The sequence below is a fragment of the Paramisgurnus dabryanus genome, chromosome 13 (genome assembly GCF_030506205.2).
Source record: "Paramisgurnus dabryanus chromosome 13, PD_genome_1.1, whole genome shotgun sequence".
In the NCBI taxonomy this organism is placed as follows: domain Eukaryota; kingdom Metazoa; phylum Chordata; class Actinopteri; order Cypriniformes; family Cobitidae; genus Paramisgurnus; species Paramisgurnus dabryanus.
In genome coordinates, this window is record NC_133349.1 from 34,643,648 (window position 1) to 34,662,870 (window position 19,223).

The 19,223-nt window shown below is 39.2% G+C and overlaps 3 protein-coding genes across 3 annotated transcripts in view; 2 read left to right on the top strand and 1 right to left on the bottom strand.

The window, feature by feature from the left end:
* Positions 1–45: 45 nt before the first annotated feature.
* On the bottom strand, positions 46–5,595 carry LOC135728375 (uncharacterized). The gene is made up of 2 exons (XM_065246524.2): positions 5,525–5,595; positions 46–1,514 (listed from the first exon to the last, which is right to left on the bottom strand). The coding sequence occupies exons 1-2, from the start codon at positions 5,541–5,543 to the stop codon at positions 46–48; spliced, it is 1,488 nt and encodes a 495-aa protein (XP_065102596.2). The 5' UTR covers positions 5,544–5,595.
* Positions 5,596–6,551: 956 nt separating this feature from the next.
* On the top strand, positions 6,552–12,000 carry rrp15 (ribosomal RNA processing 15 homolog). The gene is made up of 5 exons (XM_065246397.2): positions 6,552–6,688; positions 7,270–7,547; positions 7,642–7,739; positions 8,251–8,440; positions 11,551–12,000. Exons 1-5 carry the CDS (start codon positions 6,640–6,642, stop codon positions 11,704–11,706), a joined length of 771 nt encoding a protein of 256 aa, XP_065102469.2. The 5' UTR covers positions 6,552–6,639; the 3' UTR covers positions 11,707–12,000.
* A 2,564-nt stretch (positions 12,001–14,564) lies between these two features.
* The window catches only part of tgfb2 (transforming growth factor, beta 2), a 37,717-nt gene continuing 33,058 nt past the window's right edge, over positions 14,565–19,223 (top strand). The window contains exon 1 of the mRNA XM_065246398.2: positions 14,565–15,690. Coding sequence (XP_065102470.1) covers positions 15,345–15,690 — 346 coding nt within the window. The 5' untranslated portion in view covers positions 14,565–15,344. The remainder of the gene's footprint in view (positions 15,691–19,223) is intronic.

Here is a 19,223-nt window from a genome sequence, read left to right on the forward strand (position 1 = left end):
TTATGCACTGCACATCATGCTTGAAATGACATAAGTCACATTAAATCAATTAAAATCTGTCATGGCAAAAATATATGCCACAGATATGTGAAGTCCAATGTTCACAAAGTCCCACGTTCCAGTGGTCAATAATCCTAAAATCATCCCAGCTATAGTTACCAATGTTCCTCCCCATGAGGATGATTTTCCTGCTACAACTGAAGCGGCCCCAGTAGACACACCTGCTGCTGCAACCACCCCCAACAACGCCCCAGCTGTACCACCAGCTCCCAGCATCAGCGACGATGCTTCGACTATCGACAAAATAACCACCGCTGTTAAAGACGCCCCCACAATTGCTATTCTCTCTTTCCCTCGGGCCAATTTACCACCCACTGTGGCCCCCAAACCAACCTGACACACTTTTGTCACAAAGAACCCAGCAAAAATGGCCTCTACGGAGGACGTGTGTGTCATACGGATATTGATGTTTTCCTTGCTAATCGCTTGTCCTGCCCTAAGCATTTTTATGGACATGTCTGCCACCTCCTGCCTGGCCCGAACAGTCAACATGGCAATGGCAAACGTGGCAAACATTGCCATGCAGCCTGTAAACATCCAAAAGTTTAAATGCCGTGACCTCATTAGACCAAAGGACATAACCAACACCAAGACTAACAGGATAACAAAAACAAATGTGTACTCTCCAAACCCATAAAAGCCAAAGCCAGCTGTCACAGAGGCGGTCACGGTCATCGGAATACCAGACAATGCCAAAAACTCCATGTATTTGGCTATGACTTTACGAAGGTTTTTTCGAGAACTCCTCTGTTTCGTTTCCACCTCAACAATCTTCCTTTGTTGTCTCTCTGTTTGTTCTCTTTCTCTTTGTTGGGCCTCCCAGTCGACTCTGTGCTCTTGACTTCCTTGACTTTTATTTATCTCAAGGATGATAATCCTCTGTTCAACTGCCATTGCATCTTGCTGTCTTTGCTTGATCTTCAAAGGATCCGGTCTCATCGGTTCTGTCTCACAAGCATCATTATTTGTATCCAAAATTTCACAGCAATCCCATTCCCTCCATGTAAACTGCACAACAGCATGCATTGATAGTTTAAACACTGTAAAAATTCCCAGTGCCCAGAGCAAGTTGACCAATCCATAGCTCACAAGTTGTTCAATGACAGCCCCCATCCCTGAACCGCATAATGTTGTAACCAGGGCGGCGACCAGCCCAGCTACTGCCCATCCTTCATTCTTCATTACTCTTAACAGCAACAATCCCACTGAAGCAGCTGCGATGACCCCAATTACAACCGATGTCATTGATGTGGTCAGTGCAGTGGCTCCCAGAAGAGTTCCCAGTCCAAGAGTCCCGACCGTCTTAACACCATCTGTGATGGGTTTCATTAGGGCTCCTGAAATGATTTCAGTCATGACTTGATTCAATGGTGCTTCTGTGGCTCCCAGCGTACCTCCAGCCACCGCTCCGAGCACAAAGCTAACTGCAGACTCCATCACTGGGCTCTTGGTCTCTGGTTAAAGGAAATAATCATTTATCAAAGGGTGTCTGAACAGACAACAGTAAAATCAATTTTAAATTCAATAAGAAATGATCATGCTGGAAAGCACAGGTTATTGGTCAATGAATCAAAATCCCCTCAAAATGATTTGCTCTCATGTTGTTTTTAACCTGCATCACTTTAATGGAACTGTATGTAAGAAACGTATATAAATTAATCATAAAATGGCCCTGATATGTCCCTAGACATTAAGAAATCAGTTTCATTTCAAATATTTATATCACTGACAACAGTGGAGTTGCAGCCCTCAACTGATGTTTATGTTGTCATTTTGTGTATTGGCCACCAGTTGTGTGACTGCAGTACCAGTTTTAGCCACAAGTTTTGTTATTGCAATACCAGTTTTGGCCACAATCCTACATACAGTTCCTTTAAACAGCACTTTGGTCCCAGAAAATTTCCGTAAAATCAGCAGAGAGGCTTCTGTGTGAACACAATCGCGTCCCGTAAATGTTCTAGCATCACTCCCGTAAAGAGGAGTTTCAATTTCAACAAACCACCATCATCAGTGTTTGCAATTCATCAGCTCATTTGCATTTTAACGGAGACACCAAAAAACAAATACAAACGTACTCTGGGAGCACCAAAGATTTATTTTACATCTTATTTTGGCGGAAGAGCACTTAGTTTGCAGCACTTCGACCTCAGCGTGCAGTAACATCATCACTACTCCCCCTCTCGCTCAAACTTCCTTCAATATTACTGCAAACTAAGTGCTCTTCCGCCAACCAATATAGTTCTTATTTTTTATCTGCTTAAAAAAGCCATGTTTTATTTTATGCCATCATACTTACTCGGGTAACTACTCATGTAACAGTCTTTAAATATGGAAAACATGGAAGTGTTTGGTGGGTTCTAAATTCATCCCTGTTTGGATCCTAAGGCTGGGTACACACCAAGATAATCGGGCTGATATTGGGCCGATATCCCCCCTTCTGACAATACTAGCTATGTCCCAAGTATCGCGATGGTTTTCCAAATTATCTTATCAGATTTTCCCTTGGTGTGAGGTGTGTTAAGAGTGTCCGAACCTGCTCGGAAGAACGTCGGAGCCGCGCCGATCGCGAATCGTAAATATTCAACATGTTGAATATTTACGATCAGAAATCCTGATGTGTGGGGGAAATCCCGAGGACAAATGTGAGCACGCTATTGAGATTATCATGTAAAACGAAACCATATCCAATCAGAAAGCGAGATGATGAAAGACGGAAGCAGTCATGGCGCAGCGCAAAGGCCGCTTCTCAATCCGTAGGTCACATTTCCAGGCTGCATATACGTCATCAAGCCTGTCTTATTTCAGAATATTAACATTGACTATTATTCCTAGTATCGTATATTGTTGTAATATACTTATGACTTGCAACTGTAATGCGCAGTTAACTTTAATAAACCAGGTTTCATGACATATGCAGCCTGCTTATGCGACCTCCGCAGGCTACAGAGAAACGGCCAAAGTGAAGTTGATGTGGACAGCAGAGATGGAGGATCAGCTTGTTGATTTGTGGCAACAGCACAAATGTGTCTTGTAAAAATTATTACAAGCACTATCATTGAAATGTCTTCCCGCATGTCGTCCGCCATGCTTATTCTGAAGTCTCGCGAGATTTTGTGGGATTTCCTGTTTTTACAGTTGAGACTCTGGTTAAAAATCTGTAGGAGCAAAACGGTTAAATCAAGGATTTTTTATTCTCATGTTTGTGGTCTATCACATTTTGAAAATCTTATAAGATGTAAAAAAATCTTCTGGTGTGTACCTAAGGAATGAATGGGGCTAGGCTAAATGCTAACACATTCACAACGTGCTGTACAAAGATGAAGTGCACGCATTGAAAAAAGATAGGTATGTTTTCCCTGCTGAAAAAAAAAACAATAAAACCATTACAGAAAATTCTAATGGTTTCCATTAAAATACCAATAGGAACCAGGGGCGTAGCCAGTAATGGGCCAGGGCGGCACTGGCCCGCCCACATAACTCCCTGGCCCGCCCAGGCAAGTTTAATCAAAATACATTTTATTTTTATTATTCAAATGTATTTAAGAAAATATATTAATATAAACCTGATTTATTGTTGACTGGCGTGTGTTTAATTTGCTTTCTAAATAAAATTGAATTGTTAAAGCAAGTTGTAGGAAGCCTCCGGAACGTAATTGGTTGCTTGGTTGCTAGGGGTTCTGACCGGTAGGCTCTGTGGGTGGAGCGGCGGGCTCTGGCAGGCAGCCAGCTAGCTAACTTTGCTAACTGCTTTTTTAGCTTTGCCACAATAATGGCTAAAGTTTCTTTAATGTGTTATTTAAAAAAGCAAGAGTTGAGGAAGACGATACGCCACTGCCTCCATCTGCCGAGTCCTACCAGCTCAGTTCTTCAGACTCATCAACCCACAAGGCGGCTAGTCAGGCGCTGGTGGCGCCGGTTGCCGCTCTCTCCCTGGAGGCAGTTCCGTTCCAGTGCGGTCTCCCGGTCAGCCTGACACAGGTTGACCCGCCGATCTAACGGCAATTGATGAACCACGTACAACCCAATTTGAATCCATGAGTACTACCCGCCTCAAAAACCTGTGCCTTTTGTTTTTTGAAAAATAACTCTGTGACTCTTTGGACTATAATTAGATCATTTCTGTTTTCAACAATAAACCCAGGGGCTTGCGTCTTGTTTTGTAGAATGAAAACAACAAAGGTAGGCCTGTTGTTTAACTCCTTAATTTTTGCTCGTGAAGTGATTTAACCAAGTGGTGTGTTGTGTATAGATGTATGCCTTATAGGTTAACTTACATTGTTTAATTTAAACGAGTTGCTATTTTTTGGCACAAAAGCTTAATTTCCACCAGGGTGATTGCACTGTATATGGTTGATTTAATATAAATTAGGCAGTGTGTTGTTATTTATTTCAGACGTGCTCTGCTGAGTTTTCATTATTTAAATTTCCTGTTAGTTTTAGCCTACTTTATTTCAGGTGAACGGTTTTTGCACTACTGACTAGCCTGAATAAGACTGCCTGGCCTGGTTTGTCCAGCTTTTATTGAGCTCTGTGTTGGTTGAAAATTTTTAGACAGTGTTTTATTATTGCCTTTGCCGAAAATTGCAAAGTAAAGATGTCAGTGTTTTTTCAGATTGTCTATTCTTTTTTTCTACTCTAAGGTTTAATTATTATTTAAGTCATTTTATTCTAGGATAAACTATTGGCCCACTCACTTTTGCCCCGGCCCACCCAAAATTCAATTTCTGCCTACGCCCCTGATAGGAACCATTAGCTTTTACCATTAAAACCACTACACTGTAGTGTGTTTTGGGCCATATTCCATTAGAACCAATAAAATTCCCAATAAAACCAATAGAATTTCTGTGATGGTTTTTTAGCAGGGTTAATTGCTCTAAGTTGAGATAAGAACATAGTAAAATATAGAAAAAACGTTGGTGTTTTCCTTTAAATTAGTCTTGTAAATGTTCCTTTTGAATACGAACGTTGAAACTTTATCTAAATGAGGCCCCTGGGCTGTAGGTTCTGATCCTTCAGGAAGAGATGTCCATTGTACTGAGATTATCCCAGCGAGACTGTCCTTGCAATAGATACGGTATTATCTAAGGAACAAATGAGTAGCGAAATATAATTCTGTTTTATATTTTCAGATGGCTGTGAACAGTTCGAAAACATGTCCAGCCAGTCTATCCAGGTGCTATGCGGCATTATGGTGGTGTTCATAATGTGTACACATGCAGGCAGTAGTAAAATGAGGAATATGTTTCATTTCCTTCAGGTTGATTATTTTTATTTTAGATATTATATGATCTTTCATAAACATGGATGTGTCAACAAGAGTATCCTAGTGCGTCCTAAGTTGTTCTGAATAAAATAAACTGGTTTATACTTTTTTTAAATGGTAAACAAACATATACACATACTATAACAAAAATGTTTTAGTTTAATGAAATTGTCTATGAATGTTAACCAGGTTTTGTCTTACTCTGCTGTGATGACACCATGGTGACCTCGACAAACACAGGTAACGTTGTTCCTCTTGAATGTGAAGAAGAGCTCTGCAGGTGTTATCTCTCCTTCAATACACCTGCAGGGCTGAGACAGCACCTCTCTTGCCATGTGTGCACCTGCAACAATCTCTCTTATTTCGCCACCCCTCCCATCCAGCCCATCTTTATCATATAAATCTAACAACAACAAGACACATTGCCTTTAGAAGTAGTACAAGTTTATTAGCTTAGTGAGATGCTATGCTGTACTTCACCAAGACCAACAGATTTTTGTCAGGGTGTCATTTAGAACAAACAATAAAGAAAGGCACATTTTTTTTATTTTTTATATAACAAAAATGTACACATTCAAGAAGGGAATAACAACAAGCATATTTCAAAATATCATAAAAGATATATACAACCTCAGTGTCTACCAGTTGTAAGCACAATTAACATCCCTTCAGCGCACAGGAAATAACTGTGGTTAAGGTGCTTTGCTAAAGGGCACCAAAGTCGCAATCTGCTGGCTATGAGACTTAAACCCCCATTTTAAATATATATATATCCATAATTTACAGCTGAATCACCTGCTAAAGCCAGCACAGAAGTCGTATTGAATAGTTATGTTATGAATTTTATTTGTTTTTAAAGGAAAGTCAGATCTCAGTGGGTCTTTATGTTGAGTTAATTTTTTTTTTACTTTATCTGTGTCTCTGCTGTTTGTGCTAAATGTATTTTCTGTGAAGCTGCTTTGCAACAATGCAAAAGTGTGAAAGCACTATGGAAATTTGGTTTTGAATGTTATTCAGGGCAGGCGAACAGAAACCCAAATCACGTGGTTCGATGTGCTAAAGATGTTAGGCTTGTTCGACTTCATGCGGCGCCGCAAGAATCGACAGCCGGATTACGCAAAGTACCGCGAAATCATACGGAGGAGTTTGCTTTTATATCGCTCTCGCGGAACTTTGACGTCATCCGGCTTTCGGTTCTTGCGGCGTCGCATGAAGTCGAACAAGTTTGAAAAATAAAGCGGAACCTTTCTTTTACAGACAGTGCGCTCCTTCTGTCACACGGACAGTTTTAAGGTTACACGTAAATATCAGCGAACATGGCGACGCGCGTGGAGAAACCACATGTCGTTGTTGTAAATGAAAATGGTGAGAAAAGTCTCTGTTTTATTTTACAATTACAAGAAATACATTATAATCTTCTTAATTGATCTTTAAACATTAAACTGACTCTCCATTTTATAATAATGCGATCAGTTATACTGAGCAAATTCACATGATGTCAATGTACTAACGGTATGTTATATCCTTTGTATTATCAGTGTATGTGTATTGTTATTAGGTACAGATTGGCATTCGCATTTAACATAATGTTCTGCTGAGAATAACAAATGGTAATAGCTTTCAAAGTTAACCTGTTTCCCATCGTGTTATTGTAATATGTTTCTCTTCTCATAAGCCATTTGGCAGATAATATAAAAATATATATAATATATATAAAAAACTCTCTGTATTCCGACTGTACTGTAAACAGCACATAGTTGTTAAAGCACACGGCTTTAATTCTATTAACTGTTACTTATAATAATAATAACAACAACACATAATAAATCATGGGCTCAAAAAAGCAAATTTAGAAAAGCGTTTAGAAAGCGACAGCTTCGTCTAATTTCTTTATAAAAAAAAATCATGTTGACATTAATAATATTTTTTCTGATGTGAATGTGCAGAGGATGTTTCTGATGATAGTGTCAGTATAGAAGAGGAGGATGAAGAAGAAGCCTTAAGCAATCAGGAGGCATCAGATGTGGAGAAGAGTGATGGAGAGGAGGAGAATGATGATGATGATGATGAAGAGGATAATCCAAACGCTGGCTGGGCTGAGGCTATGGCCAAAATCCTGGACAAGAAAACACCAGAAAGCAAACCCAGCATTCTCCTGAAAAACAAAGAGCTGGACAAGATCAAGGAGAAGGAGAAGAAAGAGCTTCTTGAAAAGAAGAAGAAGGTAGAGCAGTGTTCATCGTACAGTACTTTACTCAGAAGAGGCATTGATGTGTGTCTCATCATACACTTTGCTCTTTTCATGATATGATTGACAGATCGATAAGAAACGAGCGTGGGAGAACATGTGCCGCGAAAAACCTGACGTGGTTCGAGACAGAGACCAAGAGAGGGCTTTACAAAGAATTGCTACCAGGTACAATAAAACGTTTAGGCCCTTTGGCATTTGTGAGCTGCTGCCTATAGATGAATAAAATCCCTGTTTAGGTATAGTTCACCCAAAAATGAAAATACTGTCATAATTTACTCTCAAGTTGTTACAAACCTGTATCGATTTCTTCTGATAAACAGGAAGGAAGATATTTTGTAAACAAACAGTTTATTCTTTTTATCTACTATGGAAGTGAATGGGGCTCATGATCGGTTTAGTTACAAACATTCCTCAAAATATCTTCCTTCCTTCATGTTCATCAGAACAAAGAAATGTGTACAGGTTTGTAACAACATGAGGGTGAGTATTTGGGTGAACTATCCCTTTAAGATGACAAAGAACTGGGTGTCTAATAATTAAAGTAGATGAGCAAGGCTTAACACAACACCAATATCAACCGGATACCACTGAAAACCTAATAAACACCTTTACATTTTTTTTAAAGTAAAATATTAATAAAAATGAAATAATTCTTCTGTTGTGTGAATCTTTTTAGAGGTGTTGTGCAGTTGTTTAACGCAGTGAAGAAACATCAGAAGAATATGGATGAAAAGGTAAAGGACGCTGGGGGCTCTGTGAGAAAGAAAGCTAAAATCATCTCGTCTGTGTCTAAGAAAGACTTTATTGATGTTCTGCGAGCAGCAGATGGCGCTCACAACCCTGCCATCAAGAAAGAGACAGAAACGGTGAGATTACTCTGCTTTTTCCATTATCCTCCCTGCTTAAAAAAAGGAAAAAGTTGAATTTAATGTTAATTTTTATACATGATTTTACAGTTGAGAATTCATCATCATTTCAAAAATATTCCCAAACTTACAACATTTATTTGATGCCAAGTAGTTTAAAACTTTGCTGATAGGGCTGGGTATTGTCAATCTAGTTTGATTTCTTATTTATAAGTTGTAGGGTGTCCTGGTAAAAAGCTTTATCAAGAGGAGGAAAGTTGCTCTGTTTTCTGTGGATTTACTGGATTAAAAATCAATGTAAGGCTCAGTGGTACTCAAAATTAGTGTTTACACTGCAATGGCTTTTATCACAGGCACATCATTTTAACCAAGCAGCCACTGTAGCCAAGTAGATTTAAAGGGTTTCAAAAAATCGAGAAATGTTTTACACACTTATATACACCAATATAACTGTACAATAAATAAACAGAAGTGTTTATTTAAATCAAATAGCATTTTTATGAAAACAACATATGTATAAAAACATACTGTAGTCATACATTATTTTGATTATATTTTTAATCAGATCATTCATATTGTTAAGTGGATTAGAACAGGGTTTCTGGAATATCATGGAATTTTAAAAGGTATTTTCCAGACATTTAATTGTTTTTGTCCAAATCATGGAATATCAAGGATTTTTGTCTGTTGCTTTACATTCATTTATCAAAATGTAATCTGCTTGTTAATTTGTAACGTAAGGAACACCATTTCCAGGTCCAAGCCTCCGCTGACTAGAGTTTAAAAAACTGTTTATTGGCACTGTTTATTCATTTTTATAAACTCACGGTATACACTACTACATTATCCAGACTCATGACATCCTGGACATAGGTCATGGAAATTCAACTTTTTAGTCAGGGGAAAGTCAGTAGGGCTTCATAACAATTAATCCTAACTAATTGTTTGCAGAATTAAAGTTCTTGTTGTGTATAATAATTGTGTATAATAATTATGCATGTATAAATACACACAGATGCAAGGATATATTTAATAAACGTTTATAAATTTTTATATGTATATATAATTTATAGTATATATAATTTTAAATACTTAATATATACATATTTTTTTAAATAAAAATGATGCATGCATGTGTGTGAATTTATATATACATAATTATTATTACACACAGTAGGGGAGAACTGGGGCTAAAGTATTTAAAGCGATTTTCTCTGAGCGCTCACAACATTTGCATTCCAAACTATGACAGCATCTTTAGCATGATAATTAAATTCCTAAAGCGGTCATTTTTTATAACGTGTTTTGTTTCTGGTTTCATATGTTACAGGACTGATCAATCTACAGGTTATTTAGTGCTCTAACACATCCTGACGTTTGACTATTCAGAGTTTTTCAGAATAAAAGTAAATCAGCTTTAAATGTCAGGAGTTCCTGTCCACACAAAAGAAACACTTGTTACTTTTTCCCACTGCCAATACTGTTGCATTATGTAAAAAAATTATATTATTCTATTTATAGTGTTTAAACCGTTGAATTTATTTATTCTCAAGTAGAGATGCTGTCCGCAAACAAGAGCAGCTGTGAGTTTAAACCTTCAAAACTTTAAAACGAATGCAAGTTATAAACTTTCGTCATGAGGATGCAATTGTCCGCGATAGATATGTGTTGTATACGCTGTTTGATAGGGATGTGAAGACGCATCGCGCTGAGGACCGGAACCCGTCCTCATAGAAAATACGCATATCTCTGTAAAGGCAGAGAGAGAGAGCTCCAAATCTGCACGTCACACATGAGCAACGGGTTACAAAATGCTCGCACTGTGTAAAATGGTCTCTGATTGCAGCCGCATCAGGAACGCTATGATGACAAAAGTAAACAGAAAGATCGGCTCATGAGATCGGCAAATTTAGCGAGTGCCGATCGCGTCATTTAATGCCGTTATCGGCCAATTACAATCGGCGGCCGATCGATCGGAGCATCCCTATTCTCAAGAATTCAAGTGTGTACTGTCGGGTTGCTTTTAAAACATTTGATGAAACTGAAATTCAAAATGAAAATGTGATTAAGTTACTTTTTGCAAAAAAAAAATGACAACATATGTTTGCAGTTACATATTAACAAGGTCATAGTCATGCATATTTACTAAAAAAACCACAAAAATCGATCTTGTTTTGTTGTAACAATGTGCTAAAATTTCACCACACCACACTTTTTGGATTTTACTTTTTGGAGTTAATGGCCACAGCAAAATTATATCTCTGCCTAACTTTTAAAATGAAGTTTTTCTAAAAAATTGGACTTATGCCCCTGCTCTTCCCTACACACACGTATATGATGTAAACAAAAACGTTTATTCTGCAAACGATTAGTCACAATTATTCGTTTTGGAGCTGTAAAAGTCAGGGAATTTGACATTTGACTTTGTTAAATAAACTTCATTCAGGATTAGTTTGGGACAAGCATGACCAATCAGCAAGATGTCTGTATATATAACCTTCCCTCACCTCTGTCCTGTGACAGTTTTTTGCAGCATCCCTCCTCTACCCCATCACCTCACTCTCTGCTAGTACATTTATCCTAGACAGTTAAAGGGAAGTACACTGGGATCAGACTTATATTCTGAGCTTGGAGAGCACACCAAATATGCTTTATGCCATTATACAATTGATAACACGTAATGGAAACTCTTGAAACCTTTATTTAAAAAACAACAGTTAATATATTTAGTGGGAAACTAACATCTTACTTCAGAATATGAAGGATCATGGAAAGTGATTGGCTCTTTTTATGTTAATAGTTACACAAATTAATTGAAATCGTCATAATACTCTCCAAATGATTTGGAGAAATCTCACGTCTGTGTCATTCACAATGTGTAGTTGTGTAAGATGTGAACTTGGTGGGCAAAAATCAGTTTCATTCTGAAATTACATCATAAATAAATGCAGTATTGACTTTCAGATCCATATAACTGATCTTTCTTTAGTCATTAAATGTTTCTCAGTATTGTAAAGTGGTGGCACTGTAAACACAAAAAGATGAAGTGAGACCTGTAATGATCGCCTGACTTTATCTGACTTCTTTTATCTGAACTTGTGTTATAACAGGCTGTTGAGGTGAAAGCAGGCAAACCCTCTTGGAGTGTACTGCGAGATGATTTTATGATGGGTGCATCTATGAAGGACTGGGATAAGGAGAGCGATGAAGAGAGAGGTGCTGCTGACCAGGAGCCGGCTGAGGACTACAGCAGTGAATCCGACTGATCCCTGCTTCCCAAAACAGTGGATAAAAACACACAAGGTCTGCACCTGTGTTAAGACTCTGCATTACCCAGAGATCTGTGCGGGGGACTCAAATACCTGACAGTGGAATAGAGGAGAGACGATGTTGCTCTGGATCTTGTGATCAAGACTTCTCGTGTGTTTTGGTCAACAGGGTCTCATTAATGAATAATAATGTTGCATATTTTTGCAACAACTCTATGCTCGGTTTCTGTATATAGTCATTTATATCATTGTTATTACCAAAAAATAAATCAAATTTATGTCATCATTTCATTGTATGTCATTGTCAGATTATTTTTTTGTTTATTTTTATGCACAGTATACATAAAACTTCAATATGTGCTTGTGCAATCTTTCTATAAATGCAGCATGGTTCTGTATTTGTCTAATACAGTGACATCCACTGATTTTTATGTGTCCAAATACTTTCTAGATTTGTGTGTCGTCTTATAAGGTGACCACAGGGTGGTGCTAACGTCAAAGTAAAACAATAACCGCAAGTCACAGTTGTCATCCTTGCCTCCAGAGTGAAGCCAGATCTATGAACCCCAACTGAATTTATGATTCCCATCATTATATGGTTTGTTGACACATGTTGCTCTCAATGCTCTTGGTTTCATAAAGACTGTGGGCTGTCGTATATTTGTCCTCTTTCGCAGAAGTGTAGTGAAGAGTTACCAAAAGTTGTGTCACAGCTAATCCTTGACCTTTTAGGGTACGACCCTGCAGGGATGACAGGTTGTTCTGGTTCTAGACTTTCTCTCAGTCGAGCTGCATGTGTACACACCCAGAGATATATTTACCCAGTGTCTGAGAGGGTCCACTATCAGCCTCTGAAGTACAGCACTTCATTTTATCCGACGTAAAACGCTCATTCGTCACATCGACACCACAAACTGCCACTCAGGAATCCCAGACCTCTCCAGGACTTGTTGACACACAGCTCTAGAAGGGGTCAAGATCTCTCTTACTTTCTCAGCATCTTCTCACAGACGCTAAGAGTATAGTTTCAGAAATCAGAGGAGACATGAGTTACTTATTTGAATAAACGGTTGACTCTGTTTTTATGTAAACAATAGCGTGACAGTATTTCATGGACATTTGTGGATACAGATAGGGCACTCTCTTTTTATTCAAATAAATGTTTGTAATCAATGTCATGTTATTATTGTGTGAATTTAGAAAATCTTTTAACATTGTTGCATGTCAAAGGCTCTTCATACAAGTAAAAATTGATGATCAGCTTAGTTTCCTAGGAAAATTCAACCATTCCTATCTGCGCATGCTACACAAGTCCAAGCTCTTGTCCTGTCCAGACTGGACCATTACAATGCGTTACTGGCTGGATTCCCAGCCTGCACAACCAAACCACTACAGATGATCCAGAATGATGCAGCACGTCTCTCTTCATCAGATTACACTTGCTTCCTATAGCAACTGGCATTAAATTCAAAGCTCTGCTCCTGGTCTTTAAAACCACCACTGGATTAACACCACCTTACCTTCAATCGCTTATACAGACTTGTGTACCATTTAGATCCATGCACTCTGCCACTGAGCGATAGCTTGTGGTGCCATCACAAAAAGGGAAAAAAATCACTTCTCTGGTTCTGTTAAAGACTAGCCGTCTTTAAGAATCGGCTAAAAATCCATCTTTTCCGCCAACACCTCACTTGCTTATGTCTTTTTCTATTTTTCTATCTTTATCTGTCACAAAAAAGAAAAATATATATTACCCATGGCTATGTACGCTGTGTTAGACTTATGTAGAGACTTATCTAGTGCACTTATGTATTACTGATTTTGTGTTGCTATAAATGTTTCTATTGTTACCTCATTTGTAAGTCGCATTGGATAAAAACGTCTGCTAAATGTAAATGTAAAAATAAATGTATGATTTATGTATTATGTGAATTTTATATGTGTTTTCATTTTTATATGTATTTAAGCTTGCTAAACGCTTGCGTTTTTGGTGCACTTCATCAAATGCACCTGGACACAAATTCCCAGTTCATTGAATGTCTTTCACACAGTCATCCATCTGTTGGTACTGATTTAGTGATAACATCTGGTTATGAGCTGTGGGCAGAGGGCTGTCAGGGGTTCTGAGAGCCATAACTCCTCATATATTACTGGAGTGTGGGCTGGGTACAAGAGGCTTTGGCGAATTATGATTTTTAATAGAGAAGCTCAAAGGAAGGAAGAGTTAATTAAGCAGGTGTGTTGAGGCAGTTGAAAAAGAAACGTCAGGCACTCCATGTTCTACTTTCCATAAAATCCAGAAAGAAATGTTGGATTCTTTTGATAAAAAATTTTAGCTCATGTTGCTGCCTAACTATCCCATTTGAGCATAAGTCAATATGAAAACGGTCAGAAGTGGAGCTGATGTTGTTCCCATACCACTTTAATGTAGTTTTATCTCTAATTGTAAGTAGCCGATCACTTAATTGTCTTATGGCCCCTAAGCACAGTAAAATAAATGTTTTAGTGTGACAAAGATTTTTGTGGCATACATTTTTACAGTTTAATGTCAGCACGTATTTTGCACAGTCCTGACAAGTGGTTACCATGGTTGCCTCCTCCGTATGCTCACGAGAGTGTACTCCATGCGTAAACCCGGACTCCGACCGACCTTAAGTCTGACCTCTAACCTACATTAAGACCCCAAATTACGCTGTCAGTACACAGTGGGCGTTAGGACCTGGCCGCAGTGCTGAAGCGCAATGACGCGCTGAGATATTTACACTCGGTAAACGCGCGCGCTGACGAATCTCGCGTTCTCACCGTGATGACCGCAACCACGTGGTGAAGTCAGACCTATATAAATCTCTCTTTCCAACCGGCTGCCTTCAAACGCGTGTGCGCGCACTGGCATAGGGACCATTGTTTCCACCAGGAGGAATGAAGGAGCGCGTAATCTGAAGGGGGAATAACTTTAGCCTTCTCTTACAGCCGTGTGTCAAATCATTCAAGCCTCTTGCCGTTTCTCAACCGCAGACACGTATATGCGTTAGGACGCTGCGAAAAAGTTTTGTACTTGGGCGTTTATTGGTACCAAGCGCGCGAGCCTGTCTGTCAGAGGAGCGACGATGCGCTGTGCGGAGTGAGCGGAGGTTTGAGTTTCGCATCTTCTCGCATACAGTGAGCAGGAGTGAAAGGCGAGATTGTGCGACAGTTTGGAGAGATTTTGCGGCGCTCTGATGTGGCGAAGGTGCGCGCAAAAACCCCGCAGGCGACGCGTCTGCAATCAGCCAGGGCACCCGCAACCAGTCTGCAGTGCTTTGAGAATCAGAAACTTTTGTTAGGGCATTAGATGGCCACATCAATGGCTGTTTCAGTGTCCAGTGATTTTGCGCCGTGTGAAGATGAATGTGCATTTACAGTGAAGTGATCTGGAATGAAGATTTTTCTCACGCGCAAAACGAATTTGACAGATCATTTCATGCCGTCACCATAGATGGATTGTCAATAAAAAGGAGACGTTTGTGTGCTTGATAATAGCGCGTAAAAGTTGTCATCGAGACAATCTAAAAATATTTTACTGAAATGATTGGGTGCCTACTTAACTTAATTCACTAAATCTCATTGTTTTAGAAGTTCAAAAACAAAAGCACAAGATGAACTTGTACGTCTTGAGTCTTCTGCTGACTTTGGATTTAGCCACGGTGGCCGTCAGTTTATCCACATGCAGCACTCTGGACATGGATCAGTTCAAAAAGAAGCGAATCGAGGCCATCCGTGGTCAGATTCTCAGTAAACTGAAGTTAAGCAGTCCTCCCGAGAGTTATCCCGAGCCTGAGGAGGTGTCCAAGGACATCATCGCCATCTATAACAGCACACGGGACCTGCTGCTGGAGAAAGCCAACGAGCGCGCGGCCACCTGTGAGAGACAGCGCAGTGAGGAGGAGTATTACGCGAAAGAAGTGCACAAGATAGACATGCAGCCCTTGTATCCTGCCGAAAGTGAGTGTTTCGTTTCCCCATTTCAAGATTTGAGCTATTCATGTATTCAAGTTTGTATGTGTTATTAATGCTGAGTGTTGGGCAAGAAGACACTTTAACTCTGGTTATTATAGGCAGAAGCTTTAACCAGTAATAAGTTTACTGGGTCCTCTACCACCAGCAAATTCCCACTGCTATTTTATTGCTTGCTCAATATCTATGTGTCTCAACCAAGCCGGTCCCCTCAAGGCACCTTTGAAGCCTAATGAGTGCCAGATAAATGTGATTATTATATCAGTTGGTATCGATTATTTTGTCTTGCGTTTTGTGTGTGAAAATATATTGTGGGAGGCCCCGGTCAGCAGAGGCCCCCCAGGTCCACGGGGTCCCTTTGCGACGGCCCCACCCACACTGCCGGCAGTGACGCCACCGTTTGTGTCACTTTGGATAAAAGATCCAGCTAACTAACTAAACAATCCCAGATACAGAAAACAAATAGCGTGCCAGTTATTCCCACAGATGACTGTTTTTGTTTTAGATTTTGTTTTCTTTATGAAATATTTGTTGTAAATTGTCCTACGTGAATTTCTTTCTTTTATCTGTCTCATTTTCTCAAAAATGCTGCCCAGTGTTGTTGCCTGCGCCTGGAACGCACAGTTATCTGATTGCTGCCTAATATGAACCTCATGTGAGATGTGAGGTGGGACTGTTTGACTTTCCAATCCAAGTACCAAGACGTTATTGCCAGTTTCTTGACGTAGATTCTAAATGGCTAAATAAGACGTTGCTGTTTTGTCATTTAACCAGTGTGTCTAAATATTACAAGCACAAACCGAGGTTAGGCTTTTATCAAGGACGCCGTGATGAAAGCTCAAACGTCACTCACGGTGATCTCTCATAATAAATATATTTGCAGCTGTCTTTCGTTTCGCACCATCATTTGGTCGAGCACTAAATTGAAAGTAGATTTCACACATGCTCTTTTAGGCACCAGAAGTGCTCAAATAAAATTGTCTGCATATTTTTAAAGGCAGTGTTGAATTACGTTACTACTCCAGTTTTTTCCAGAAGATCACTGCAAAGCCTGATTTAGGAATGTGATGCTTATTCCACCCAGCTCTCTATGAGTCACGCACGCTATGAGTTAAATAATACACCTCCATATTGCCCCACTGTGGCTTCAAGTCAGGCCTGTATAAGCAAATCAATGCTTTTAAACGTCTTCGTTGTGCCATTAATTATGTAATCATTTTCTGTTCCCAGATCAAATGGGAGTATACAGCGTGCAAGAAAAATAAATTAGCAGATGTTTTATGCCCTAAGGTAAATTTTGTGTTAAATGTTATTCTTGGCTCTGCCCGTTATATAAATACTCCAAATATGAATAGAGATGGCACGGTGCCAGCCTCAGTCAACGAGGCATTTATGGGATATAAATAATTCTGTGTCAACGTTCAGAGAAACGTCTCGGATTATTTTAGACTTCAGCCTTGGCACATTGGATTGTATCTTAAAACCCAGTGGCTTTCTTCCAAATCTTGTGAGCTGTCTACGTAGGCAGCATTTTAAGGGTGCTTCCGAGGCACTAATGCTGGATGCTGCTAAGATATGTCTCATTTCAATTCTGTATGTTTTTTTTAAACATATACAGACATAAAACATATATATTTATGCATTTGGCAGAATCTTTTATCCAAATCGACATTAAGGTATACATTTTTCTTTCAGTATGTCTGTTCCCTGGGTTTCCAGTTTGAACCCATGACCTTTTGCACTGCTAACGCAAATCTCTACCACCATACAAGATCAACCGTTTGCCCAATGTTTGTGTGTGCTATGTATTTTTTCCTTATAAGGGAACTGCCATAGTGTTGGCTTATAACAAATCACTAAATATCCCATTAGATATGTTGTTAAAGGCAGGTAGCCTTCCTACGGTATATAGGCAGCAGTATACAGCAAAGCAGTGCAGGTACTAAAACAGAATCAGTGGATAGGCAAAATGAGCAAATACAAAGGTCTAATATCTCTATTAAACAAAACGTAGTTGTAATTTTGCTAGAAGTGAACTTTGAATGGGATGTCCCATGCCAGAACAACGTGTTAACACACACACACACACTCTCAGACTATCAGACTTATTTGGTCGGGCGCCAGGAAGTCCTTGCAAGCAGCACTGCAGGGCACAATGGAACTGGAAGCCACACAAAAATGCACTAGAAAAATCAAGAGATATGTGGAGTAAGAGACTCATACAGAGACAGAGCGCTGGCAGAGCCCACATAGCACTATTTAAGCTAGAGAGCTGTGTGCGTATACTACACACCGTGCCACATGCTTCATGGAAAATTCCATCCTGAGACCCACTGTTGCTGGGGAGTGGAGTGCTAGAGTCACTGGAGAGGTTTCCCCTCTCCCCCCAAACGCACCCTCCTTACCATCTCATATACTCTTAAAAACAAAAGGTTCTTCAGTCGCTCTTTAGTTCTGCAATAAACTGCATACTTATCAAACAGATCTTTTTAGGTCTGTGGGGTTTTGAGGTTGGCTATATCGTTGTTTAAGCGCCATAACTAAAGCTATTAATCTGATCAGATTTAGTTTGTCTTCAAATTAAAACGGTTACAGGCATAATAGCGAAGACAAGTAAAGAAAAGTGAAAATTATCGTGAAGCTTACAGCAGTTTGTTTGCATTAAACATTTTTATTTTAAGCCACAATAGTCTGATCATGTTCTGTTTAAAATCTTGAGAATAACTCCAAAATGAAAAATGAAAATTCTCAGAGGATTCTAATACAAAAACTTTAAGTTGAGCCAAAAAACTTTGCCTTCTCCTTTAAACTTCTCAAGAACTATTTCATATAGTTGGTTATATGGTTCGGTAAAAAAATCTCAGTGCTATGTCCTTAATATCTTTGTGTTTCTGCACGGTACTAATATGTTTATCGTAAAGTTGTCCAATTTTAGATATAGGGCTGTGCGATATTGACACAAAACTGCGATATGCAGCAGCGTTGGTTCGCTATTCAATATGCGATACAGTATTTATTTTTCTAAATTCATTAAATTTTTTTATTAAAATGTATTTACGTGAGAAAAGTGGTGTCTGCGCCTAATATCCAAATTGTATGCCTGGTGCGTAACTCCAAGATAAAGTAGTATAATGGTAGAAAAGAGACCGCATTCAGAGACTGAATCAAGTACAAAAACTGTATTAAAGTACTGAATAATTTGTTATGGCCTGTTAGTATTATTCGGTACTTGAATACAGTTTTTGTACTTGATTCAGTCTCTGAGTGCGGTCTCTTTTCTACCATTATATTAAAATGTATTTAAAAATGCATATAACCAACAAGTGAAGAGCTCAGATGCAAAAGACTCTAAGGGGCCGATCACACCAAATGCGTTAATGGCGGGCGCCTTTTTTGAATAATTTCTTTGGGCAGTGAGCGTTATGCGCACTGTTTGTGCGTGCCGAACGCCTTGCATTTTTTGACACATGCAGCAACATGCGTTTCTTAAGGAGCGCTTAGAGTGGAAAAAGAGCATTCAC

What these genes read in the sequence shown, in the direction of transcription:
- rrp15 (XM_065246397.2), top strand. Translation starts at nt 6,640, where the DNA reads ATGGCGACGCGCGTGGAGAAACCACATGTCGTTGTTGTAAATGAAAAT. An exon ending in TTCTTGAAAAGAAGAAGAAG is followed by an intron (nt 7,548 to 7,641) that starts GTAGAGCAGTGT and finishes TATGATTGACAG; the next exon opens with ATCGATAAGAAACGAGCGTG. An exon ending in TTACAAAGAATTGCTACCAG is followed by an intron (nt 7,740 to 8,250) that starts GTACAATAAAAC and finishes GAATCTTTTTAG; the next exon opens with AGGTGTTGTGCAGTTGTTTA.